This window comes from Anser cygnoides, chromosome 4, assembly GCF_040182565.1.
Source record: "Anser cygnoides isolate HZ-2024a breed goose chromosome 4, Taihu_goose_T2T_genome, whole genome shotgun sequence".
Classification (NCBI taxonomy): Eukaryota; Metazoa; Chordata; class Aves; order Anseriformes; family Anatidae; genus Anser; species Anser cygnoides.
Window position 1 is genome coordinate 64,509,159 of NC_089876.1, and position 26,964 is coordinate 64,536,122.

A 26,964-nucleotide genomic window follows, 5' to 3' on the forward strand; every position below is an offset into this window, starting at 1 on the left:
GGTGCAGAATGATGGACATACAATCTTTATGGCAGTCTCTTGCTACCCTGAGCAAAAAAACTTCCTGACTCTAGAGACCAAAGAAGCAGATCTAGTTAAACATAGTGCAGGAATGTGACCGCTTTTCCCCATGTGTTAATTAAGGGGTCTAATGGATCCTAGTAGCCATCTATGGTCAAGTTACAGTAGAACTTATTTCTGTTTTGTTTTGGATGCAATGTTATTTAAAAGCTTATGTCCTGACTCCAAGCACTGTCTTCACAGCAAAAGTATGGGGAAGCAGATCAAGATAATAAAAACTGAAAAACTAAAAAAAATGAGGTGCTGGACCCAAGCAAGCCACTAAAACTCAGGGAGCTCCTCTGTTAAATCTGCATTGCAGCCTGGTAGGTGTTCACATGCTTTGCTCTCTGCACAACCCTGTACTCTCATAGAATACCCGCTGGTAAAATCTTTTTCTTCACAACCCTGCTCAGTACTCAGCCATACTTCTAAACTCATTAATTTTTGTAAGAACTAAACAGATACTTCAATCTTACATTGGGGAGTAACCAAAGAACACTTTGGTTTTTGGTGGTGGTGAAACAAGCTTTTACTAACATAGAGGACGATAAACAACTACTTCTTCCTTTGTAAGCAGTGGATGTTCTTTTGCTTTATGTCTTAGCATCTGAATATCTAATATTCCTCTACGTAATATGAATGTATTCCTCTATGTACTATGAATATCTAATATTCCTCTGTGTAATATCTAATATTCCTCTAAAGGGAGTAGGTGACAGATTGGTAATGTTTGTCTTTGAATCTTTGAATTCATCTTTGAATGATGATTTTTTGTCAGTATAATTTTAATCTTTACTTTAATGCTCTAGAGGGATTTGAAGATTTGAAGAGGGATTGCCAGGATAAAGTCAAGGAAATGGAAAATAATGCAAACAGACTGAAAATGCAGTTGAGATCTTCTCAAGCCCAACTGGAACAAACCAGGAAAGCTCTAAAGACTGTAGAGGGATCTGATGGCCATGGTAATTATGGAATGAACATCCCCAAAATCCCACACATTTGTTTTCTAGCAGGAAGGTTTTTGTAATTATTGATCCTTCAATAGATGTTGTTAATATTATTCCAGATATTTTGTGAAATAAATAAATAACATTGCAGATGAAGACACTTTAATTTTACTGGTTACTTTATATTGTAAAACTGGAGTTGAGTTTCCTCGGCTGATCTTTATGGAGATTTCCAGGTAATACTCTCTTCTTGTCCTGTGCATATAATGGGTCTGGTACCACCACTACCTTTGACAAAACTCCCACTAATCCTAGTGGGTGATTTGCACACGTACATGATTGTAGGATGCCAGTTGAACTTAACTGTTCTAGCATATTGCTGGTAACTGACTTACAGAATCTTTTATCAGAACTCAGAATGCATAATTGATGTTGTTCATTGAGAACTAACACTTGGGAACCTTGTTCTTTACAGCTATGAAGGTTGCAGTGGGAATACAAAGGGAGATCACGGCCAAGAGAGGACAGATAGATGCATTGCAGAGCAAGATTAAGTTATTGGAAGAAGCAATGGCAAATGCAGCTAAGGTCATTAGTGCGCCACATAAAAGTTATTAACTATGTTTACAGAAGTTTTTCTTTGGAGAAGTACATGGCCAAAATCACAACAGACCCAAGAAGGACCAACGAGAATTTTACCTGATGTAACGGGCACCTTCCATAGCCTTCTGCTAGCATATGACATATCAGGGAATATCTCTACCACAAACATCAGCCTTTTGTATAGAGCCAGGTTCTCATTATCTTTGTTTTCAGGGAAGAAAAAAAAAAAAACATAAAAAAAACAGTATAGGTGTCACTGAGTATCAAGCTCTCAGATATCAATTCTTTTTCAAACTTTGCACTAATGTACTCCATATCCTTCTGCATTTGCCCTACAGTGCTTCCCTTTTCGTCTTCTGAAGCAGTTCTTTGCAGTTGTGTTTGTAAACTCTGTACCTTAATATCTGTCTAGCATATTGAGGTCTTTCTGACATATTACGTGACAAAGAAATCATGTAGTTATCAATAGCTGAAGTTCATGAATGACCATATATGTCTGTTCACTACGATCCGTCCTCCCTGTTTACTGGCTTTGGCTTCTGTGACTTGAATGTTGCTGGCCAGGTGTGGCAGTGGCACCTTGAGGTGTACAATGGACCACATCGTGTCATTGTAATACTTAGACTGTGATAGATTCCTTGCAGCCTCAAGTTGGAAGAGGTCATAAAAGCATAAAGCGGAACATCAATCTGCTCATGGATAAAACTCTGGATTCTGAAGCTTAAAATTCCAGTTTCAAAATAGATCTGAAGTTTAAGGATTCAATTTATAAGGGTTCCTCAGAACCAGTAAATTCTACTTTTCTTTTTAAGTCCTCATCTTGTTGAAAGACCTTGTCTTTCTGCGAGATGTAATAGCTAAACTTCTGAAAGGGTTAATGCAGATCCTTCAAAGAGCAAAAAATGTGCAGAAAAATAAGTATGTATAATGTTGGTTGTTATAAATTCTTGAATTGTACTTAGTTGTCCTCCTCTCCTTTAATTCAGGAAACGCATTACCTCAGAGAAGAGAACAGTAAACTAAGTCAGGAACTGAGCTGTATCGCAACAGAAAATAACAAGATTGCTGGGCAACTAGAGATCCTGAGATCACAAGAGAAATGTCTCAAAGAAAAACTATCTAAGATGGAGACAGCCCATGATAAGGTAGCTTAATACAGCTTTCCAGTTCAGTGAGACTGCTGAGTGCTGTCTGGTACAGTCGTGTGGGAGGAGAAGGTGTCTGACCTTTTGCCTAGGTTGCGTTTATTTTGTCCTATTTGCCTGTCCTCTAAGGTACTTACCTGAAGAAATAATTGTAGTTAAGACTGTCTTTTGTTTTGTTTTGCTTTTCTCTTAAAAGTCTTCTGTTTTCCTAAAAGGCAAATAATAACTGCAGGGAATTTAAATCAGATTGACCTTCCAGGCAGTAGCACCGTCTCTTGCATGGCTCCTTTGCTTGACTGTCCTGTAAGAGAGGCCTGTTGATTTGTGCCAGGGCTCCACTGGAACCAAGCATGGGCACACACTGACTCAACATAGTTGGCTGGGTTCATTATTTTCTGGGGCCTGAGTAAGCCAGCTGTGTGTCCCTCAGGTGAGGGGACTTTTTAAAAATAGGTTGTTACATTTGCCTTTTTTATTTGGGCATTCTGATGCTGACCTATCTGCCTCTTAAGGCTATGTTCTACCTTTTGGTCTGGCTAACATGTAAGTCCGAGGTGCCTTACAGGTGAGCTGCTGCTCCTCCAGAAGGAAGAGTAATTTTCAGCTGCTCAGAGTTCTGGCTCTTTAGGATGCAAATTTCCACGTAAGGTGTTTTTTTCAAACAGGGGAGAAAAAAGCATACAGGATATGTGGGATAGTTTAGTATTGTGGTAGCCCTGAGATGTCCTCCACTTGAGAGAATCCTGAGCATATGTTAAAATTCTGAAAGCAATGAAGTGATCACTGTTGTATCCAGTTATAATAAATACTAGAAAGCGTTTTGAGAATTGAGTGCTGCATATTGTGAAAGCTGTGACTAAAAGTGATCTGCTGTTGCTTAGGGCTTGCTGTCTGGTACCTGCTTCTTGTGCTTGGCACATGATTAATGTTCTTTCGTAGGAGCTGCAGGGCCCAGGGTACTCATCAGCTTCTGCTTCAGGCAAGCCACGGCACGTGGTGCCTCTTCCCTGCCTGTACTCTGCTGCTATGCCACTTTCCCTGAACTTGGCCAGCTGTACCCCTCACATGAGTACCTGATTCATAGAGTGGAAGTGTACTGACACAAGGATGTTCCAAAGATTAAAAATAACATGGAGATTCTGAACGGGAAAGCATCCACTAGAAACATCCAAGAGCAGATTCTTAGCACCAAAGACAAAACCATTGTTTATAGCTTCTCATTCATTGTGGAGTCTCAGATTTTATTTATTTCTGCTTGTGAAATACATGAAAAAAACAACCAGACAATAAAAAAAAACCACAACTATAGATTGTAATAGCAGTTTATCTTACTTGCATCACCAATAACTTCATTTTTTACTTTTTTGTTTGATGGTACTTGTTGTCAACCACATATATTTGGTAGTGAAAATAGACTTGTACATAGTTCCTGATACATTTTACCATCTGATTGACCTTCTAAAAGTTACTGCTTGTCATACTTAAATCTTTCTCCAAGCTGGCTTTCACTGATTTTTGACCAAATTTATCGTAGTAGATAAAACACCGCCCTTACTTCCTTTTGGGTTTGTACATTTACATTAGATTTAAATCGGATTATAGTGCTATTTTGATTTTTCATTATAGAAAACATCAACTCAAATTGATTTTGAGGAAAAAAAATCTTTTGCTATTTTTTGTATAGATTTTGTATAATTGTCCAAAATGGACCTGATGTTTTTCAATAAAAATGCGTCAGCAAAAAGTGCCAGTTCCATGCACAGACAAAGGTTAAGTTGGTGGGAGCAATGCTTTGAGTATGTAATGTGCTGAGTACTTTGGAAAATCCAGTTCCTCATAGGAAGGAATGGTTTCATTTGAATGATGTTGCACTTCATCTCAGAGTAGGGCTGTGACAGTCAAGTAGTTCATAATTGCAGACAACTCAGCTGTTAGAGAAACAAGTGCCTAGAAAGCACCCTGAGATACTAGTATTACTACCTTCCAAGCTGTTTGCTCTCTGTACTGTAAGACCTGGAATCACAGGTTAAAAAGGTAACAGGGTTGTCTTGAAAAAGCTTGTGGTTGTGTGGGAAAAAATACTCTTATAATTAAAAGCTTATTTTTTGTTTTTGACCTTGGGACAATAGTAGTAACCTTTTTACAATGTTTATTTAAAACATAGTTATGTCAGCTATGTTCTCCTTTAATTTTATTTTATTTCTTTACATATTTTGGTCAGATAACTTTCCAGAGTGTAGTCACATTTAGAAAGTGTTTTGACGGTTTTCAAGTTATCATGATCTAGCCTCCACCACTTTTTAATTAGAACTACCAAAACCCACTTTTTTTCTAACTGGTACGACAAGAAAAGAGGTGGAAAAACATGTCACTTTGGATGAGTTTTGAAAAGTTGTGTGTCTTTATTAAAATACATGTAACAGAATGATTTTATTTCAGTTGCTTTCCAAGCTAAGCATTTTGAAGGAGGAACCACTGCAGGACTTAAAGAGGACTCCTCAAAAATTAACAAGCTCAGATGATAACATCTCCTCTGTAGATCTTGGCAAGAATGACAGCGATGGTGGGAAAACATCACCTTTAGCAACCATAAGGAACACTGTGTAAGATCAGTAAACTGTTATTTCTGTCATGTGTGGTATACCTCTGTTGTCTTCTAAAACTAGAATTTGGACATTCATGTATTTTGGGAGCAGTATAGGATATCTTTGTGCAAGAAAGGTAGTCTTAGGAATAAAGGTGAGATGGCCAAAAGCTTCCACGGCTTCTGTTGTATGCCTGGTTCCTCAGATACATCATATGGCAGGGAAATAGGAAGTGACTACACCATTTACCTTTATTGCTTTATTTTGGGCATATGTGTTTTTATTTTCACGTAGAATTCCTTCTTTCTCTTCTTTCTTGGTTTTAAACAAGTGAGAATGACTACTAAAAGGCATTCAGCACTTCACCCTTTTTTGTAAAGAAAAAGGTGACGATATCCCCCATAGAACAAATTTCCTTTTAAATAAATATTTTGTTAATTAAATAGTGGACTTCCACCAAAAGAAACACAAATGTTAAGTGGAAAGCTGGAACAAGATGCCTCAAGGTAGCTTTGGCAGAGGAGAGATGTTATTATCTCGTATGAAAATTGAGATGAAGCTTGATTTTTGTTTTTATTTCTATTTTTACTTTCATTCTCAGTGCCTTAGTTAAGAGTTGTGCTGTATCCAAAGTTACCATATCAGAAAAAGATGTCAAACAGCAAGTATTTAGGGACAAGAAAAACTTTTTTTTTTTGTCTATTCACAACTTGAGGTTGTTGCAAAAAACCTGACAGGGGAAGAAGGTTTTACGTGATAAAGATAGCACTTTGTATGCTTGAAGCAGGCTTAGCAGGGTGTATTTGGCATAGATACAGGTACAACAGCAGAGCTGCTGGAGGAAAGGGAGCATTTCTACAAAAGGTCAACACTAAGTTCAGCAGGATTTTACTTCTTTGGAACAATTCTAAGTGTCTCTCAATGCCAGTACTTAAAGTCAGTCTGTCTGTTGCTTGGATGTAAATAAGTGATCTGTTTTGTTCTCTCATCAAATATCGCTGTACTCTAAGAATGTACTGTGCCTGAGAAAATGCATAGGACAAAACTGGAAAAGGCATGAATATATGATGGTACTTATCTGATGTTGTTAGGTGAAATATGGGCTAGAAAGCACATTCCTAATAAGTGGAAGCTGGTTTGAAGAAGCTAGATCGAAGCTCTGTCATGTGGGTAACAAGAAAGAAGATAACAGTGGCAGTAGTTGTCAAAATTAGAAGTTTGTTATATTTTTTTCCATTTCCATGACTACACGTTATTTGTACAAACTGTAGTCCTTTATTTCGCAAAGACAGCCCTTAGTTCAGTGATCTAAATTCACTACCACTCTAATAGACTTTCAGTGAACGTGTGTAACAATTTTACTATTATTTTTCTTCACCCTTAGGATATAGCTGTGTGCAATTTTACTCTGCTTAAAAAAACAGCTCATCTTCTAATAAAGTAAAATGTAGCAAACCTAATAGCAAGGCTTTTGCTGTGACATTGACAGCCCTATGTCTTTTCCATGCGGGGAGGCTCCAACTATAGATTCTGCCACTGAAAGCAGCATGGAACAGGATTCTTTTGTCCGGTGAGAAGTGATCTCACTTAGCTGAGCTACCTGCTTCTCAAAGTACTCATTCAAAATTCATTTTCTAAGGCTTTTTTAAAACTGCATTAGTTGTGAGTGTGTTTCTTTTGTTTTATTCATAATGCTAAAAGCTTCCTGGGAACTACAAAACAAAGCTGTGATGTTTCTTTCATCCCTCTAAGAGCTCTGGAACTTAATTGCATTGTTTGCCTTTAATATACATGTAGAAGAGGTGGGGATTACATATGAGAACTTTATGTTCTCACTGTGGAGGCTAGCTAGCATTACCAAAACTTAGCACAATATTTACAGAATATTGCAAGTTTTTGGCATCATCTTGCTTGCAGGGATCCTTTATGCTTACGAACTGCAGCCCTTCAATCCCAAGGCACGACCCAGCCCTTCACATCCCCTGGTAAGTTTTCAATGGCTGCATTTGAGGATGAGTGCTCCATGTGGATGTGGAACTGGAACGTTACTGAGTATTATTCAGAAAAACAAACACACACACCTTGCTGCAAAATCCGTGTTTTGTTGCAAACAAGCTCCATGGAGGCTGATACCAGAACACTTAAAATGGGTTTCTTCTGTGACAGTTATTCATGAATAGCAATAGCCTTGTGTAATTAGTACAGATAATACTTTCAAATTTTGGTGCCTAAGTTTAGGCCTTTAAGAGCCTGTATTCTGTATTCAAGTATCTAAATATTGATATGCTTTTGAGAGGGATCAAGTCATTGAGGATTCCCCTGATTTTATTGAAAGTGCTGCATGGTCAGTACCTTTTAAAATGCAGTGACATTAATTTAGTAACCTAAATAGGAATATTAAGGGTATGGCTTTGAGCATCGAGGTTGGAAGATAGTAGGCTTAGCCACCTTCTCTTTTACTGCGCATAGATTTTACGTTCTGTGAATTTTCTGTGAAAATTGCCTACAGATGCTGAAAATTTGTTATCTCTTAGTATTTAGGTCAATGCTGTTTGTTTTTTTCAGAGACAGCTTAGATCTCCTCTGTCTGTCCTGAGGAGTAACTGCTATGAATCTTCTTTTTACACTTCTAAATAGTATAGAAAGTAGATACCGTCAGCATTCTATTAAACCATCTACAACATCCAGGGATTTCCCTAGCTTCCAAAATACCTACAGGTATCACTTTTTACATAGAAGACTCTCCAGTCTTCTGCAGAGTAGTTGAAGGAGGGGATTTTGTGAGAAAACCCCAGAATTCTTTTCAAGATGTCCCAGGAGGAGAGTTAGGAGTAAGGAAACAGACTATGGGAAGAAACAGAGAAGATTTGTAGCAAGTCTTCCCCTCATTAGTTGCATGTGACCTTTATTTACACATACTCAGTGTATCATACACATGACATTACCTTGCTTAATCTGCTGATTGCATGTTTCTGTGTATAGCTCGCCTCTTTCCTTATGACTCTCTTTCTGCCAGGAATTTGAAGCATATCGATCATTTCATGCAAAGGAGGGAAATGGCAGACCGGTGTATGCAACATTATCTTTTCTGTTTGTTTATATCTAAGTGATGTTAGCAGTAACATGTGAAGGGAACCAGGTAGCTGGCACCTGTGATATTGCCATTAGGCTTTGCTGAAGTGAACCTTAAGTGAGTAGCCAGCAGAGAAAAGCAGGCACTACTTTCTCTGAGCAAGGTTTCCTGGCCATTTTGCAGGACGATCGATTTAACAGTAGCAAGCATGTTTTTGCAACAGGGCTATAGTCTCCTGCTAGCTTGCCTACTGATGGAAGGGATCACAGCATGCATAAAGGGAACCCATGCCTTTAATTGTTACAGAGACAGCGTAAACACTGGGAACAGGGTTGGTGTTTAGGTGTGTTCTTACTGCTCTTTGCTTGGCCGTCTCCTAGAAGGTGCATCCATCTTCTCAGCAGCTCCACGTTACACATCCAGACCTAAGAAGGTCTGTCCAGCCAAGAGGTGCAGAGAAAGGTCTCTGGTACACTTGCTGTTAACTGCTCCACCAGACAACCTTGCAGCTGGGCCCAGCACCTCACCAGAGCACAGACCTTCTGTGAGGAAGAGTGATTCTCCAGACATTGCAGCCACAGTCCCCTGGATAAGTAAGTCCAGTCCCATTTACTGATCCAAAGATCTTGGCTGGGTCTCTTCCCAGCCAGTACAGTAAGTGAGTTACAAACAGCAGGTTAAATTCTGCTCCTATTGTTCTGTAAAAACCTGTGGAATCCCACCATCATTCACTGATCCAGTCTTTGGCGATTTATGATTGTGGTACCTTTACTTAATACTGCATTTGATTTTTTAATATATGTTTGTAATGCATAGCTAACAGAACCCAGTCACATTGCCAAACATACACACCACTGTTTCTGAAGTGTACAGGGCTGATACAGGATTGATCTTGATCTTGATCTGTTGTTCCAGAAAGTATAACTACAGCCTGCAAATTTATTGAAAGATAACTTATCAGTGGTTCATTTTAAAACACAGGAGTTCTGGCCCGCTTACCTGAAACTGCTTTGTTTTTGCTTGCATCAGACTGCCTTTGATACAAGGTAGAGGCGTCTATCTCGTGAAAGCTAAGCCCTGTCACAGATGTGTTTAAGTAGAGGTGTTTTTTCTGCGATGAATGAATTGTGAGTAAAATATAGCAGCTAGTCAATGTGCTATACAAAGGGAAGAGAACATACATGCCACATGCCACTAAATTTAAGAACTGGTGAATTTCTTTATTCAGGTAAATATGTAGCATGTAGGGTTGCTTAATATTTGCAATAACAGGCAACAATGTTGTCTAATACTCATATTTTTCATAGTTGATACTGTCTCTGTAACACATCTAAAAATGTTCTGGGGTTTACTGAAACTACTGATGTAAGACTGTGTCTTTGTAGCCTTTAAGTGGCAGAAAAATAAGTGTTCCAGAACCACAAGATGTGTGAGGATGATGAGCATTCCAGGTAGTCTATTAATTAATTACTGATGAGCCAGGCTGTCGGGTCTGCTTTATTACTTCACTTTGCAGAAAGACCCCAATGTGAGTAGGTACAAAAGGAAAAGCAGGTAAGCTACTGACTTTTCACATGATACTTAATTACCAAATAACATTTTTTAAAAATTTTTCTCTTTCTCTTTCTTAAAATCTGAAAATAACCACTTCTCTTAGCAGGCAAATAAGCACTGCAGGTAGCAGTGTAGTAGAAATGTAGCCCACCTAGCTCTAAGCTAGTTGTAGTACGGGCAGAAATCTAACCAAAAGAGACTAATTTGTCTTGCTTCTCATCTGGAAATTGTTTTTTCTGTATTTTCAGCGTAACTGTAGCATGTTTATATTGCACTGCTATCACATAAATGCAAGCTTCTCGGTTACTTCATTTTTCAGTACTTTAAAAACATCAGGATCCTCTCTCTGTCTGTAGAAAGGTGTCTAAAAGAGCTGGGCTGAGCAATCAGCCTGACTGGAACATGAACAGTATTGCTCATTGACCTTTGCTTTGCTGGCTGGCTGTGCAAAGACGAAGTGTGTATTTGTTAGCTCACCTGTATTTTCAGTGCATATCCAACAACTAAGAAATGCCTGTTCATAAGCAGAGTGCAAAGGTGTGTGGCATTTCCCAGTCTACGTGCTGCACTGGCCAAATGGGTACCTGCAAATTTCTGTACCTGTAGAGCAGCACAACCTTCCTCTTTAGTGTGCCTCAGCTCTGGATTTCACTTGTTTTAGGGAACGTAAGCATAATGCCAGGCTTTGTGGTATGGTTATCTTCACAACTATAAATGGAATTAAATTCCTGATTGTTTCTATGTAGACCATGGGAGATCTAGCAAGTCGAAGTCACAGCTATGACTTTCTGTCAGTTGCCAATCAATGCTCAGTTTATTCCTTGCTTCAGTAAGTTGCATCTTTCTGTACCTTAGTTTTCCCATTGGTAAAATGAAAATGACACTACTACTTTCCTTTGTGCAATCACTGTAAATTTACTGGCAAAGTGTTATTTATAAGTTGTGGGCATAAATATTACTTAAGTAACATAAATCACTTTTTTCCCATTCCCAAGCACGTTTATAGGCAATCTAGAAATTCAGTTGCATTCTCCCCTGAAAATAAATGTGATAAAATACAAAATTCTTTTAATAACCTTGTCTTCTCACTCATTTTCTTTGCTACTGGAAATTTTGTTTGACGTTTTCTAGGAACTTTACTTTAGATGGAATGATTAAATAATTTATCTTATGATGACTTTTTTGTCATAACATGCTGACAAGTAATTTTTTCAATAGCTTCTCAGTCTGTGGAAACTAGTGAGAACACATCTAAGAAGCTACAGAACAAGATGGAAAGCCTGCAAAACCAGGTGGAAACGTTACAGAGAAAAAGCCAAGGTGCCAGTATTTACCAAATATATTCCTATTTAATTTAAAATACACTCCCCAGAAACTGTGTTACCTGCCAAAGCACTACCTGTGTTTCTGTGTTTTACATGATGTCAGTTTATTTGTTCCTGTTTTACCAGTACCTACTTCTACTTTATCCTGCTCCTCGGAGAGTAATTAGATTAACTACACAATGCGTTGTTTCTCAGCCCCTTAACTCTTAAGAAGCTTCAAGATCCTTAACATTTCAAACATGGCAGCTGGTCAGGGGTGCCTTCATGTGCTATCATGTCAAATTAAATTTTTAAAGAGCTGATGACTCTTATAGAAACTGGATGATACTGTGACGGCAATTGACTCCAAAAACAGAGCTTCCCAGCAGTGGTCTTACAAGCATATCCTTTCCTCCTCAACACTTTCTTTTTTTTTTTTTAATCTGAGATGACCACAGTTGTAGACAACCTTTTTGAACTGTTCTTTCTCCCTTTGAAGTCACTGATAAGACTACCATGAACCCTGCCTGTGATGGCAGAATGCTAGATGAGATGGAATATCTTTTCTCTGCACTTTTTCTGAATTCACATTCCAATAACTCCACCTTTTCTCTTTTAAGTCTCCTTACATGGCTATGGGAAACAATTATTTCCCTACATCATACAGTTCACACATCAAGGACATTCAAGTAACCTGATTTGCTTAAAAAATGATCATATATAGAGTATAAGGTAATTGTTCTCATTTTTATTCTTGGCCATTGCTAACATCTTCAGGTAGTCTGTTTTCTGTATGCTACATAAAAATCTATATACAAATCTGTAATGTGTCAACTGTAAGTATATCAAAGAGATTATTTTGAAAAAAAAGTCTTTTATATGCACAATAAGTAAACTGGTTGTCATGAGCACTGGGCTGAACATTAATTTGATGTTGCCCTGTAAGAGAGATTCTAAAATCAGTAGCATTTTTCCACTACTCTACCATTTGGCACTTAGACACCAGAAAGCAGATTACGTGTTGTCTGTTCACAACTAGGTCCATCTTTACTGCATCTGAAGAAGTGCAAATCAAAGTTGTACTTAGAAGGGCGTGATAAATGCAGAGTGTAACATGTGGGAGGATATTACAAAGCTTGAGGAGTCTGCACCTGAGGTGTCAATCATTTTCACATAAGCTGGTGTTCAGATAATCTGTTCCTTTTGCTACTTTCAGCTATGTCATCAATGATCAGAACTCAGGAAATGAAGACAGAGAAAGCAAAGGAAAAGGAGAAGAAGCTGTCAAAGTGAAGACTTGTGTGCATTAGTGATTACTTTCATGTATGTATGTTGTGTTTAAAATAAACTGTGATAATAAGGGTTCTCATAGTTTTGCAATTCTTGCCTTGAACCAGGACATTCTTTACAGGTTTTTACTTTTAAATGAATGGGAAGTACAGAGGAGTAAATACATCCTAATAATATCTAAATACAGACTTTCACTGGCACACATTGTCAGTAGCTATGTGCTGTGGGTAACACTGGCCACAGGGCATTGCTGATTGCTTCAAGTTCCAGTAAGAGCTTTCTTCCATGTGTTCTGGATCTTGCACATGATTTCGGGTCCTTTTTTTAGAAATTTAGTTTTGAAGTGTTGTGTATTCCACATTCTAAAAGAAATCCTTTTCCCCCCATGCTTTGTGTTACTAGTTCAGTAAGTTCCAATTCATGTGGATGTCCCAGAGCTACCGAGTATTTCCAGTTGAAGCAGGAAACCTGGATGTGGCTCCTGTTAACACTGAGATATCAAAATGTTTTGAACCACATGCCTACAACTGCAAGACTGAACAGATTTCATCCTATACCATAATACCTTCAAGCAAAATGGACTCGTCAAATGGTATTTTTGGTGTAATTTTCATTACATGTTATCATCCTTGGTTTGATTTGTAGTACAGATGGAGTCCACAATCTGCCCTGGGCTTAAGTTTGTAAGCATAGCACTCATATTTTGACTCAGAGCCATGTATGTGTATGTTCCTGGCTTGTTTGGGACTTTTTATCCTTCCTCCGTCCATGTCCCTCTTATAAAAACTGAAATAGGTGAAGTTTAGGTGGGAAAAAATGCATTTTGAAACTACACTGACTTTTTTTTTAATAGTCTAGTATAACTTAGTTTGCTAGAGTTTGCTAAAATAGCTGGGGATATTACTTCCACTTGCTCTCCAAAATATTCTGCAGTTGAGTCACCAAAACACACATCCTTCCTTTAGTATGTGTCTACGAATGGTGTTTTTGAAGGCCATTCCTAGTATAAGATTTAGTAATAAACAGGAAGGAATATTTAGCACATCTGGCATACGTGAATTTATTTTAAAACTTTCTATCAAGTGGCATTTAAGGACTGTGCAGCAGTGGGCAAATGACTTATTACACTTAATTAACAGAATGGGTGACACTAAAAATAGTTTGAAAGTAGTAAGATCATTAAAATATCAGATTTATTCTTCAAAGTTTTGTTAGTATTTGACAATAACTCAGGAAAAAAGATAGCTCTATAAAAGGTGAGCAAGAACTTTGTACTCATCCTAAATTGAGTACTTTTCCAGAATTTGCCATTGTTTTTTTGTTGGCAGACTGCTTTCAGAGTTGAGCAAGGCTGTCTGAGAAGTCGGTTGTGGAAGCCGCTGGCTTGTTATCAGGGGAGTTCTTGCTATGAATGCTCTAGACAGTACTAACAAAACACGTGGCAGGATATCCCTTGAAATAAATTGGTGCCGAAACACAGAAGAGGGGGCTGAGCAGCTGTACCTGGGTCAGCAGGAGGTGGCAGTGAGGCAGGTTCTCTAGCCTTAGCATTTTTCCTCGCCTGATTTTTCAAAAGTTGTGATTGCCTTAGATTTATGGCAATGTGGAATTCCGTGCTTGAATTTGAGGGACTTACAGTAAGTACGGTGATTTTGTCCAAATCATGACTAGTATCTGTGGCTCTGCAAAAGCTGTTCATTAGCACACACCCATCCAGATACAAGCTTAGTTTTGTTGGCTTTAAAGCCATGGAACTATATCCGGAGGAGATCAAACCTCTGAGTTTTAGTTTGAGGCATTATTGTGTGGGGAAGGAGATTAGTGAGTTGTTCTGAAGTTTTCTTCAGTCACTGTCAACTGTATTTTTATTTAATTCAAGTAATTTTCTGGATTTCTCAATCACTTTTTTACATTTATTTACTTTTTTTTTGCAACAGTGTTGCAAGCTTTAGTCAGAATGTTAATAAAGGCACCTCCCTTTTCCTGTAAATGGGTTGTATTGAAAGGATCACTTGTTTCAGATGGCTTGTGCATTACAGTTTGCCTGTATTTGACAGCTCCACCACAGATTTACTAAGAAAAAGGTGAGGTGTAGAAAATAAGAGCATGTATTCACCCCGTAGTCTGGCAGCTTGTAAAAGGTCACTGAAAAGCGCATTCTCAGTTGCGTTCAAGGAGCCAAGCTAAAAGGAATTTCAAAAGACTGGAGACCTGGGAGAATGGAAGGGAGCAGGTGGAGAGGTACAAATAGCCAGAGAGAAGAGAGATCTATCAAGCGAAAAGGCAGCTCAACATCCTCATGCTGAAATCCAGCAGTTAGGAACAGGTCTGAGCTTCCAGCAGAAGGGAAAGATTGTCCTGGGGGAGGTAAAGGGCTGTATATGTGAGCCCAAGTCCAGCTATGCACACCCTGGACTTTGCAGCATGAATAGCGCTGTGTTATTCCATGTTGTACAGGTGGATAACAGGAGGACTGTTAGGCAAATGTTGACCACAGCAGGACACCACAGACGGCAACCAACACCCTACAGATAAAACCTTACACCAGTCTAATACATTTGAATGGATCGTGTGGAGAGACTCCCAACAGTAAGTTTAACTCCCAGAGAAAATGTGGGTCAGCTATGGTTTTTGCAAAGGCAACTGCAAAATAAATAGGAAGCAGACAAGATGCAATGCAAGTTTCTGTATGTGACTTAAAACTAGTTCATGTCCAACAGGAGCCCAGTCCCCATTCCAAACCTCAGGCTGTCTGCTCAGCTTACCATCCAGGCACACCAGTAAGCACCAAACTACTTCACAAATGAGACTAGATGGTATTTCACCTAAAAGTAATGAAATTGTCTAATAGTTTGTTGTAAACAGTCTGAGCTGGTCAGCTTAAACTGTAGGTCTTTGGCTGCACTTTCTTTGCCAAGCTGCGAGCAAGGCATTTTATTATTTGCTTTTAGAAATCCTGAGCTGTTGGCTGCTAGATCCATGTAGAAATGTCAACAAGAACTTGTTTCTCACACGTAGGTTCACTAGTCTCACAGTCAAGACAGTCTATTAGACAGGTATTGGGCCAGTCTAGCATAACCATTTTTATGTAGCAAGACAACTTTTTTCAAATCTACCTTTTGGTTTAACCCAGCAGGCAGCTGAACACCATACAGCCCCCAGGAAGGGGAAGAAAATTGAAACATGCAAGAAGTAGTGGTTTGAGATGAGGACAGTTTAATAAGAAAGAAAAGAAGGAAGGAAAAGAAAAAAATAGCAAAAAGAATAACCAAAGGAAGTGATGCACAAGGCAATTGCTCACCACCAGCTGACCGATGCCCAGCCAGTCCCTGAGCAATGGCAGCTCCCCTGGATAAGCCCCCAGTTTTATTTTTCAGCATGACACCCAGCGTTAATGGAATATCCCTTTGGCCAGTTTGGATCAGCTGTCCTGGTTGTGTCCCCTCCCAACTTCTTGTGCACTGCCAGCCTCCTCAGTGGCAGGGCAGTATGAGAAGCTGAAAGTCCTTGGCTTAGTTAGTGTAAGCACTGCTCTGCAACAACTAAAACATCAGCGTGCTATCAACGTTATTGTTCTCCTGAATCCAAAACACAGCACCATACCAGCTACTAGGAAAAAAACAAAGTCTGATCATTGAGCAAGATGATGAAATCATGAGGACTGCATGTGCAGTCTGTAGGATCAAAGTGCAGGGTGTTTAATCAAAAAAAAAAAAGCCCTCAATTTGAGAGACTTCTTGGAGTTAGCCTGTTTGAAACATGTTCATTATTGCATTAGGGAATCTATTCTAGTGTGGGTTAAGTGGCTTTCTAGTGAATACTTTAATCTAATACCACAGCTAATCATCTCAGATAAGCCTGCAACGTGTGTATAAATACACTCAAATGGCAGTGGTTATTAAAAAAGTGCTTAAAGTTGACAGTACCTCACTATTTGAAGCACTGTCAGCAGTGGGAGAAAGAATTTTAGACCTTTTGAAATAACATGTTTTGCTTGGGTATCCATGATTCCTGAAGATCAGCTTCTATTTCAGCTACATACCTGTGTATATTGGGTATATTGTTCTCTTTAATTTATTAGGGAAGTGCAAAAAATACAAAGAGCTTACCAGCTTTCTGTTGACACAAAGAAAGCAGTCATAATTAAATGGGAGAAGTATTTATTACAGCAAAGCAGTAGCTCCTTAGATGAAAGGAGCCTGATGTTAGTATTAATTTTTCAGCCCAGGTAAGTCCTAATCCCTTTGAACTTGGGTAGTAAGTAATTAAGTCCCACATTAGTATTCTGTTGAGAGAGGTCAGGACTAGCGTGTGCACATGCACACTCCTAAAAGACCACTGAAATAGCAGCAACCACCTACTGAATTGTCAGCTCCTTCCTCTCCCTTTTGCATCCAGTTGCCCAAAGTGATCCCACATACCTTGCAGACCTGCAGCACTTCCACACAGAAATAAAGGTGCTTTTCATCCTAGACAAGCAGTAAACAGAAAGCTTGCAGTCAGTCTTGAATTTTAACTCCCACCCCCATTTCCTACCTTGTTCTTTCTGATGTATGAAAGCTCCCCTGAGTAAGGAAATCAAGCTTTCTCACCTGAATCTTTAAGTTGCTTGAGACAAACAGCAAGCAAAGCTAACATTATCTGCAAAATTAACTGACCCACAGAGCAAGTTGTGCTGTCATGTGACAATTGGGAGGGGGTTGTTTTCCCTGAGAACACAAACTAGCACTCAAAACTAGTCTAGTTCATGTACTGAGACTGCTCCACCATGTGAAGCAGAAAAAATAAGCAGAGAAAATTAGCTTTGCAACGTGCATGTTTCCCAAGCTGAAATGTTGATGTCTACGCTTCCAGACCTCACACAAAAGTACGCTCTGCAGAGCAAGTTTGTTCTAGTGACATGAGATTTGCAAATAGGTTCCTTGCTATAGGAAGAAGAGCTTGCTGGAAGTGGCATATCATGTATTTGGAACCAAAAATATGAGAGGCAGACAAATAGAACAGCTCTCCGCTTCTGTTTTATAAAAATAACAACTGATTGATGCTGGAAGCATTGTGTATGATCTGGCTTACTTGGAAGGTTTCAAGTTAGCAAGAACAAATTCACATGGAAGAGACTGGTCTTGAAACAAGCTCAAGATAAGTACTTTGTAACACTACTGTAGTGTTTTCACAGGCAGAATATGCCACATATTTCAGGGAGAATCCTGTCCTCTGACTATCACAGCAGCCTAGTTTTGGTGGTGGTGGTTTTTTGTTTGTTTGTTTAAAAAAAAAAAAAAAGGAAAAGCCGGCTCCCTCCCTGAAAAGTAATTTATTAAGCCCGGACAGTTGTTTCTGACCTTTGCTCTCCTTTCAGGGGAATGATTTGACTAAAAAAGGATGCATCTGCCAAGCCTTTGCTTGAGCTGAGGTCCTTCCTAGAGAGCAGCGAGCAGAAAAATGAAGTACTTAGCAGTTAGACCTTTGTTATTCTAAAGAGTGCCTGTTACTTTTCAGGAATCCTTTAGCACTAAGATTTCTGGTCAAGAAACCCAACTCTATCCACGTTAATTAAGAGACAGTTCACAGGTTATGTTATAAAGGACTGTCAGTCTGAAAGTGTTTATTGCTTACTTAATACATTACATAAGTTAAAACACTTAAGTTCCTATTGCAGTGTAGGTAACCACACTTCCTAGAATGCTTTTAAAGCCCTAAGCCGTCAGCACAAAGATACATCCCACAGCCCCACTCACAGCAGCACAAACTCAAGTCCAGGGTCCAGATTTATCCAGACAGGCAGCTGCTCGGAATGCTGCTCATGCCTTCAGATCCTACCTTGCACATCTTCAGACCGTGAGGTTGATTTTTCAGGATGCCAGATGATCTCCTAAAGGGGAGGACTGAGACCTGCTGCTCATACAGTTTAACCAGGTTTGACATGGGACTTACAGAACTGTGCAGCTGAGAAGGTCTCCTACTGAAGAGACAGAAATTACAGGGGCTCTGTGCTTAATCTAAGCAGGTTTGCCATTAGATAAGCAGCTTCCAAAATCCAGTCAGTGGTGTCCCCACCACTGGTGAGCAATTCGATCTTCGTGTTCGGTCACTAGGGTCCTGTTACCGCATTCTTCCCAACGTGTGACCTTCCCATTCTCAACCAAGATAAATTTCCACTCTACTTTGGTGTCTACTGGCAAGACAACGGATTCAGACCAGAAGCCATCCTTGTCGTACTTGAGGGGAACGTAGCTGTGCCACTGGCCAAGACACTCGTGGTCACCAGTAACACCGATCAGTTGAGCGTCAGAGTGCGTGATGTAGTGCACGCGGAAAGTCACGTGGATATTCTGAAACATCGGGGGCACCGCTGCAACTCGCTTTGCTTTCAGGTCCCCATCGGGGCAGTCTCCTTGTTCCCATTCCTTGCTGTCCGAGTCTTCCACGCTGCCATGCTTGCCGGCCTCCCCCCAGTCCAGGTGCTCAGACACCACTTCCCACTCTTCCTGGTCCAGGTCCCGAACCTGGGCTGGCTCACCCAGCTGCTCCTCGCTTCCGTCCTTACAAACACCGCCAGAGCTCCTCATGCACCATCCATCACCGCTCACCTGTCCCACCTGGGGTTTCGGTTGCCCGGCCTGGCCATCGCGCACATCGGCTGGATGCTCCCCGGCGTGGGGCTCGGAGGCAGCGGCACACGGCTTTGGCAGCAGCTGCTCCCTCTCCGGAGCTCCGCGGGCCGCTCTGCTGCTCTCAGCGTGGTTATGCTGCGGTGCATCCTCCCCTGCTTCCCGAGGGCTCGACAGAGCAGCAGCCTTGGCCTGCTGCAGCACTTGCTCGCCGCTCGCCAGAAGATCCTCTAAGCACAAAAATCAAAAGAGAATAGTTAAGGTCAGCAGCAAGCCCAAACGCCCGCAGGTGGGGCAGGGCAAATCCCCCCCCCCAACCACCCCCAGCAGCAGCAGCCCCCCGCTCGCTACCTGTGCCCTCCGCTTCGCCCCTCGCCCGCGGGGCCTCCCCGGCCGCCTCCCCGCCGCTCTCCTCGCCTCGCCCGTCGCCGCTGCCGTACCAGAGCCAGGCGACGAGTGCGGCCAGCAGCCCCACCACCAGCGCCGGCCACAGCCCCGCTCCCAGCCAGCCCCAGCCGCGGCTCTCGGCGGGCAGAGCGGCGGGCGGGCGCGGGGGGCCGGGCGGCTGCCGCAGCACCGGGGGGCCGCGGTCGCGGGCCATGGCCGGGCGCTGGCACCGGCGCTGGCACCGGGGGCTGGCACCGGGGGCTACCCCCGTCCCGCCCCCGCCGCCCCGCTTTAAGCCGGGTGCCGGAGCCAGCCCCGGGAGGGAGCCGCCCCCGGGGCGGGCCGCAGCTCCCCTGGGTGTGCTGGCAGGAGGGAGGAGGCAGGCAGCGAGGCTCAGAATGAGCTGGGTGAGGAAAAAGTTGCGAGGCTTGCTGCCTCTCCCCTCCCTTTTCTGTCATCTCCCCCTTTTTTCTGCTTATCCGCGTGCAAATCTGCACGAGGTAGCCGTGCTGCAAGTGTTTTGTGTCACAGGTAACTGAAGAATTGAGCAGAGCTCACACGCAAAAGTTGGGGAGTGAATGCTTGGTTTGCTTTCCTCATTTTAAATAAAAAGCGTTCATGGTCAGTGAACTTGTACCTGTAGTAACCACAGAAGTTTGCGCAGTTTAATTTGAGCAGTGCAGGTGGTGAAAAAAAGCCATGCTTTCTCTGCTGTCCCTGAGAACTGAGTTAAATTTACTCCTAAGTTTGTAACACCCGCATCATACTCTAATGCTTACAATTGGATTTCTTAGCACCGTCCTGCTCTTCCATCTTCTGCATTGTTAAGCTCAGGAAGCTTTTTTGGACTACCAGGACTTCAGATTCCATTAGCGCAGAGGACGTTTGACAGTTGTTTTAATTTAACTTCATGTTACTACCCAGTTCTGTTCCTCTTGAAGTGAGGATGTCAAATTTTGATTCAAAATGTAAGGGCTATATAGATAAACCTTACACTAGGTAATCAGAAATTTGCATAAATGCGATTTATGGCTTGCACTGTGTTTCAAATCAGTAATCCTGGAGTGACAAGCTGTGAAAATGTTTGTCAGTCCAGCAAGGGTCAGGCTACTAACACTAAAGTTTAACACCAGAGGAAGAATTACAGGAGGCAGTTCCAGTCCTTTTTACCACTGTTTTTTTAATATCCTTTATCTAAGCAAAGGCGTTGGTTTCTAAATCCCACTGATGAGCTTTTATCATCTATCTCATTAGAAAAAAGAATGGCTAAGTGGATGTCCAAATAAGTCTATTTCCAGAGTGTGAACTTCCTAATCTTTCGGTGTCACTAGGAGCAGTGCTACGTTAGCTTAACAGGACAGTAAATGTCATCCAAATTTATGGAAGCACAAGTGTGCAGCCTTCAGAGTGAAGTTCCCTGGCTCATGTGGTATATGGTGGCCTATGTGAATACACAGAATTCATCATCTAAATATTTCTCCTTTTGTTGCTTACCACAGTAAGCCTTCTCTGGAGCCCTACTCCAACAAAGTATGGAGCTTGTGCGTGGGTATAAATATCCACTTTGATGTGTGGGATGGGTTCAGACATGTTAAACATGCACTGCTCAGATCTCCTGTCCAATAATACAGTGAAAGAAAAGAGCTGAGAAGCTCGGACCTGCCTGGGCACTTCCTCAGTGAATCTGGTTTTGGGTGCACTCTCTTTTACCACTGTTGATGCTTCAAGGGGAGATAGGTACCTTCAGTTTAGCCTTGCTACGTAAAACAGCTGGTTGCCTGTAATAAGTTAACTATTGAGACTTCTTGCATAACAGATTATATTTTGGTAGCTTACTTAAATCCCTTTTCCTAGCCTTCATTGCAGAGACATTCCCATGTATTTATACACCACGTCGCCCAGCTGGGATTCTCAGGGCACAACAAGCTACCGACTGTCAGGCAGTGTGTACTGCAGTTTAAAATTCCTGATCATCTTACTGAAGCAGAGCAGACCGAAATCAATAATTGACCTGTCTTTACAATAGAAGAGCATCCTTCTGCCAGCCCTCAGCAAAGCCAAAGAGGTGGTTTGGAGCTGCTAACCATTTCCTTTCTTAGCTGGTCAAGTGACTTAGAAAGGAAGAGGCACCAAACTAGCACAGCTAAGAAGTGACTGCTGCAGAAATCCTTAAGGAACAGTGTATTTTGAAGACACAGAAGTGGAAGTGATGAAAGGCAAAGGGACAACCTAAAAGCAGGGTGCTTCTTTAATAAGGGCATAGTTTTCCTCTGGTTCTACTCATCTTCCATGCTCATACAAGTCTCCTCTGTTGCTCAGTCTCCTTTTCACCCAGTGTCTGAAGAAGAAACTAAAACAGAGCACACAGAGTGCTTTGAGTGCTCAGGGAGTAATTGTTGCTTAATGTAATTCATTTGAATGACTAGGAAGAGTCACAAAGGACCAAGGTGCCACCAGAGACAAGCTTCCTCTTCTCCCAGGCAGGGAAGGACAGTTCTGTAACCCAGTTTCCTGAGGAAGACCTGTGTAGTCCCCAGAAGACAGCAGCTATTTTTGCTCAGTTGCTTCCAGGTGCCATGAGCATCCACTGATATAAATCCACTTTGAGTACTGTTGTCTCCTAGACCTGGGCCTTCCCTATAATCTGCCGTGGAACGACCACTTCTGATGAACTGCCACAGTTCAGAGGTGAGGGAGGTCTTGGTGAGCAAGAGGTTCAGTAGAAAACACAGTTCTAACCATGATTACTTGCTTGTGGTGGCTGCAGTGGGTGGCAGGACTGGAAAGGGCTTCATAATTTGCAAACCACCCGGTAGGATTACACGTGAGCCCAGCCTAAATCAACGCTGTTGCAGAAAGGAATTGTCTGGCCTTTCAGCTCCTCTGTCCTCACCGCCTGTTTTGTGCAGGCCTTTGCTTTCATGTGGCCATTAAAATGGGTCAGATTAAGTAACTGATTCAGCTGAAAATTAACTCAGAAATTTAAAAAAAAATAATAAAAAATAAATCCTTTTCATCCATACAAGTGCATGTGCCAACAGAGGGAAGAAAACAAGAATGGGTGGCTAAAGGAAAGGTGCCCTTTCTTCTGAGGCTGTGTGGATTTATGCTGGATATAACTATAGTTCTAGGTGGTTCAGTCACGGTTGTAACAAAGGTCCAGGTGGCAGAGAATTTGTGCTTTGGAAATGCTCTTAGGCTGTCTATAATTTATGTCATAACATAAAAAAAAAAAAAAAGGTTGTCTGCAAATGCAAAGGCTGAAATTCCTGAGTCCCTGATGACTTACAGAGAGTTACAAGCAGAAATGCTTGACAGGAGAGAAGTGAGAGAAGGGTCATGGCCCAAGAGCTCCCACGATGCTGAGGAATGAGGTTCCTGCTGTGAAGCAAAGGTACAGATCGTTGCAGTCAGTAACTTGCCCCTGGTTTGGTAGTCTTACCTCTATAGGAATTCCTGAAATTTGGGATGTGGGGACATCTGCCTCCTGGGAGAATTTCCAAAGCAGATTAACAGATGTGCTCCATAATGCATCTTGCATTTTTTAAAGCTTTCATTGAACCAAACAAAGCAACAGTACAGTAAATGGGCAAGGAGGCAGTCTCTCAAGTTCTCAGGGACACTATCAGTTCTGTTTCTAATTTAGGTTGTTCATGGGATTGTTTCTGATGCGGCGTTAATTTGGAACTGTGTGCTCTGTGAACACCAAGGCTTTGTTGCATCGTTGTTCACTCAGTCGATGCGGTAGCAGTTGCTGAAACATATTTTGAAAAGCTACACGTGACTTTGCAGAATTACCAGCCAGCTGAATGGGGTAAGATCAGGAGCCTCAAACTTGCCACCTCCTCACATCTCAGAACCACAGCAGCAGGGTGGATATTTAGTTTTACAATTCTATAACCAGCCATACAGCCATAGCTGTTAGGAAGCCCTAGCTCACGTGCAGTCGCTCAGATGAACTTTCTGAATTTTATACTGCAAGCTGTGCCATCTAGTGTGGTGACAAGGAATCTCAGCTGGAGCTTCAGAGCATGTGAGAAGTGCCCTGCTGAAATCAGAGCAGTGGTGCATCTATCAGGCTGCTCTGGCGCCGACAGGGGCAGTAGGATGCTATTTAGGGAGCACTCAGGAGCCTGGCTGTGTTCCACTGTTATACTCCTGGTATAGAATTGCTGTTTTGAGGACGTCGGAGAGTACTGCTCTCAAATCACCGCTGTGTGTGTACAAAGCTTCTTCCAATTTTGTAATAGAACAAAATAGAAACATGAACAAGTAGAGGAGAAATAAAAAATACGGAGCCCTGTTTCGTCCTTTAGCTGTACTTCTGGGGCATCGAGAAGTTCCACAGACATCTTGAGAATGAGAGTTTGGCCCAGGAAGCTTTATGGAGGTTTGCAGGGACCTCTTCCTGAGCACAACAGGAGCATGCCTAAAAACCCAGTGGCAGTTTTGTGAAGCTCAGTTGAGCTGGAAAAGGAGAACGGGTCGTAGGTGAGGTTGGTGCCAGGTAGCAGACTGCCTAAAATGAATGAGGGCTGTCGGCGTTTGCACACTGCCAGACCTTACGCTGTGGCTTCTTGGTGTCACAGAATGAAAAACAAGCAATCTTTGTCAGGTGAATAGTAAGAGACATCCTTCTACTATCGCTGCACTGCAAAAGGAACAACATCATCTTGTAGATACCTTAATAAGAGCTCACAAAGCTTAGTCTAAAGTATCTTTCACCAGAAACCAAGTTAAAATCTCAGGAGTCATGGTGCCTTTCTGCTGCCATGGGGGTTTTCTTGGAAGTTGTTTGAATCTTTTTGCATTGGGTCCCCACCCAACCAAGTAGAAAAATGGGAAGGGTAAAGTATTAATATACCTTGGACATGCTCCACAGTCCTGGAAGAAGCTGTAACCCTGACTGTCTTTCTGTACCACCCCTTCCCCAAATTAATTGCGAGTGTCTTGGCTATGAGCACCTGACCCTCTTCTCTGTGCAGTATTTGGCAGTAGCCAGCAGGTGGCACGTGAGGAGAAAGCCTGGCTGTGAAAGCTCTCCCAGTGCACAGGTGGTTTCTCAAAACTCCTGCTAGCTTTGGAAGAGCAAGGTTTTACGTATCTTCTGTCAAAGAAGGCGTTTTCTGCAAGAACACACTGAAAATTCGAATATTTGCAGTTCTAATTGTAAAACTGAGGTTTTCTAAGACAGTAAAGCTTAGCTGTATGCTAAGGACTTTGTTCTTCATACCCACCAAAAGAGTTGTAAAATACAAGAGGGACTGTGAATTCTCTTCCAAAAACTTTTGATCTTAACAGTCAAGCAGCACTGGTCTGTTTTACCTTTCTGCCTTAAGACAGCATTAACCTGCTGATGATTAGGTAACCTGATACTGAAAGACAGAGAAACCATAGCCTTCAGGACAATGTATTTCATTATTTAACTTTCCCTTCTATTAAAAAATTGTTGCTAGTTTTTAATGTGCTCTCCCTCAGCTCACTTCCCCTGTCCCCAAAAAATGTGGGGTGGAAAGTATTTCCAGTTGGTTTGTATCACCCTTCTGCTTTATTGGAACTTCTTAGGCGTGTCCTCAATTATTGCTTATCTGTACTCCGTAACTCAGTTTGCTCCAAAAACCTGGAGTGACAAAACCTGGACACTGATGTCATCCCCTGAGGTGGTCTTACCCAGGCTGAGAAGAGCAAAGGATTATTTCACATTCATCTTTGTTCTCACGATAGGGTGCTTCCCTTTTTCTGCATGACTTGGGTTTTGCTGACGTTTACAGTCTTCTGAAATCCCTATATCCTTCTCTGCTGAACTTCAGCCTAGCCAGTTGTTCCTCATTCAGTATTGGCACAGCTGAGAAGTTCTGATTGGGGGAAGTAATTCGGCCCTGGTTTTGTAGTCTCTTTTTTTTTTTCCAGGTGTTGTATGACATGCTGGGATCATTGTAAATCCATTTGAAGCCCTTCATCATCATTGTTGTGTTTTCTAGCTGGGTGTCATTGGCAAATTGGATAGGTTCTTTGGAAATGCACTCTTTTTCCATGGATTTTCAAGGAAACAGCTAGTGACTGTGTTTGTTCTACCATTTTTTCCATAGCACAACACATTTCATCTTTGCATAGCTGACTCAAACAATTAACAGGTTTAATTACTATGCAAACCGTTCTATCCCTGTTGCATCCTGATATCTTCGTCCTTTCTCACTACTGGTAATAGTCTTAGCTGTTTGACTGTAGTTGAGCTTTCTGGTAGCAGGAGGCAGAGAAAGTGTTGAAGTTTTGTCGATTTAAGCATCATTTGTTGTTAGCTTTGTTCTCCACTGAAAAAAATACCTCCCTTGGTGTTTTGCTCATTAGAAATGTACATAAGGAATGACTCCTTATCTAATGTCACTTGCTAGTTGCATCTCACTCAGCGTTACTTTTCTTAGTTTTCCCTAGGTACTTATGCTGCTCTTTCTAATTTTCCTTAGTGGTCTGTCTTGGAATTCCTTCTTGGGTTTGAGGGAGAGCAGTGGCTTATCAGGCCAGTCTCTTACTGCATATCCTGTGCTTCCTCTAAATATGTGTACAATGCCAGTAATATCAAGGAATACCAGCTTTCCCTAAATCACTTTTCCTTTCCTTTTTGTTTCCCATGAGCCATTTTAGCCAGTTTTCTCTGTTTGTTAGTCACCCACTTTGAAAGTCATGCTTTCTGTTCTGTTGTTCTCTGTTCTCCTTTTTCCCTAGCTGGTACAATATCATTTCATAAGCCACTTCATAGTTGGTCCCTGATGCTTTTTACCTCCCCCTAAATTAGAATCAAATCCCACCTAAGGATTTGAAAGAGGAGGGAGGAAACATGAGGCACTCTAAAACAGAGAAGACACAGTGAAAATCTCCTCTTGGAGCCCAGTAAAAGGGATCAAAGTTGAAGACATAAATTTTGCTCAATTTAGTCTTTTCCTGTGCACAATATTTTAATCTCTGCACTCTTTAGAGACATAATGAGAAATGCTAACAAAATGACTTTGTTCTTCAGTGGAAGTTCTACATGCAGCAGAATAGCAGGGTCATTTTACAGTACAGGAATAAAATGGAACAATAATAAGACATCATTCGGTTCTGTTTTTTTGTTTGTTTGTTTGTTTGTTTGTTTGTTTGTTTGTTTTTAGAGGGATGGGCAGCAGCTAAGCCCCCAAAGTATATAATATAGTATAATTTATTTGGCTAAATTCTGTGAAATGTTTAGCGTGTCAAGCTCACTCCAAGGTTCACTGAAGCTGCGGTACTCAGTAGATTCAATCATATAGATTGAATCATAATTAAAATGTTCCAGCAAATTCATGCTGATAGACCCTCATGGTCATCTAAAGTCCTGTAGACATTATGCTTCGACTTCCATGTGGATTCTTTACACTGTCAGGCC

At 41.4% G+C, this 26,964-nt stretch overlaps 2 protein-coding genes across 2 annotated transcripts in view; one reads left to right on the forward strand and one right to left on the reverse strand.

Annotated features, from left to right (window-relative positions):
- Positions 1 to 12,639, forward strand: part of CCDC158 (coiled-coil domain containing 158) — a 32,978-nt gene extending 20,339 nt beyond the window's left edge. Inside the window, 8 exon segments of the mRNA XM_066996555.1 lie at positions 873 to 1,025; positions 1,486 to 1,598; positions 2,600 to 2,758; positions 5,198 to 5,361; positions 7,261 to 7,328; positions 8,797 to 9,009; positions 11,189 to 11,290; positions 12,491 to 12,639. Of these exon segments, the coding sequence (XP_066852656.1) occupies positions 873 to 1,025; positions 1,486 to 1,598; positions 2,600 to 2,758; positions 5,198 to 5,361; positions 7,261 to 7,328; positions 8,797 to 9,009; positions 11,189 to 11,290; positions 12,491 to 12,567 (1,049 nt within the window). The 3' untranslated portion in view covers positions 12,568 to 12,639.
- Positions 12,640 to 18,136: 5,497 nt separating this feature from the next.
- Positions 18,137 to 19,839, reverse strand: STBD1 (starch binding domain 1). The gene is made up of 2 exons (XM_066996306.1): positions 19,527 to 19,839; positions 18,137 to 19,405 (listed from the first exon to the last, which is right to left on the reverse strand). Exons 1-2 carry the CDS (start codon positions 19,774 to 19,776, stop codon positions 18,606 to 18,608), a joined length of 1,050 nt encoding a protein of 349 aa, XP_066852407.1. The 5' UTR covers positions 19,777 to 19,839; the 3' UTR covers positions 18,137 to 18,605.
- Between the last annotated feature and the right edge of the window lie 7,125 nt (positions 19,840 to 26,964).

What these genes read in the sequence shown, in the direction of transcription:
- STBD1 (XM_066996306.1), bottom strand. Translation starts at nt 19,776, where the DNA reads ATGGCCCGCGACCGCGGCCCCCCGGTGCTGCGGCAGCCGCCCGGCCCC. An exon ending in GGGCGAAGCGGAGGGCACAG is followed by an intron (nt 19,406 to 19,526) that starts GTAGCGAGCGGG and finishes TTTTGTGCTTAG; the next exon opens with AGGATCTTCTGGCGAGCGGC.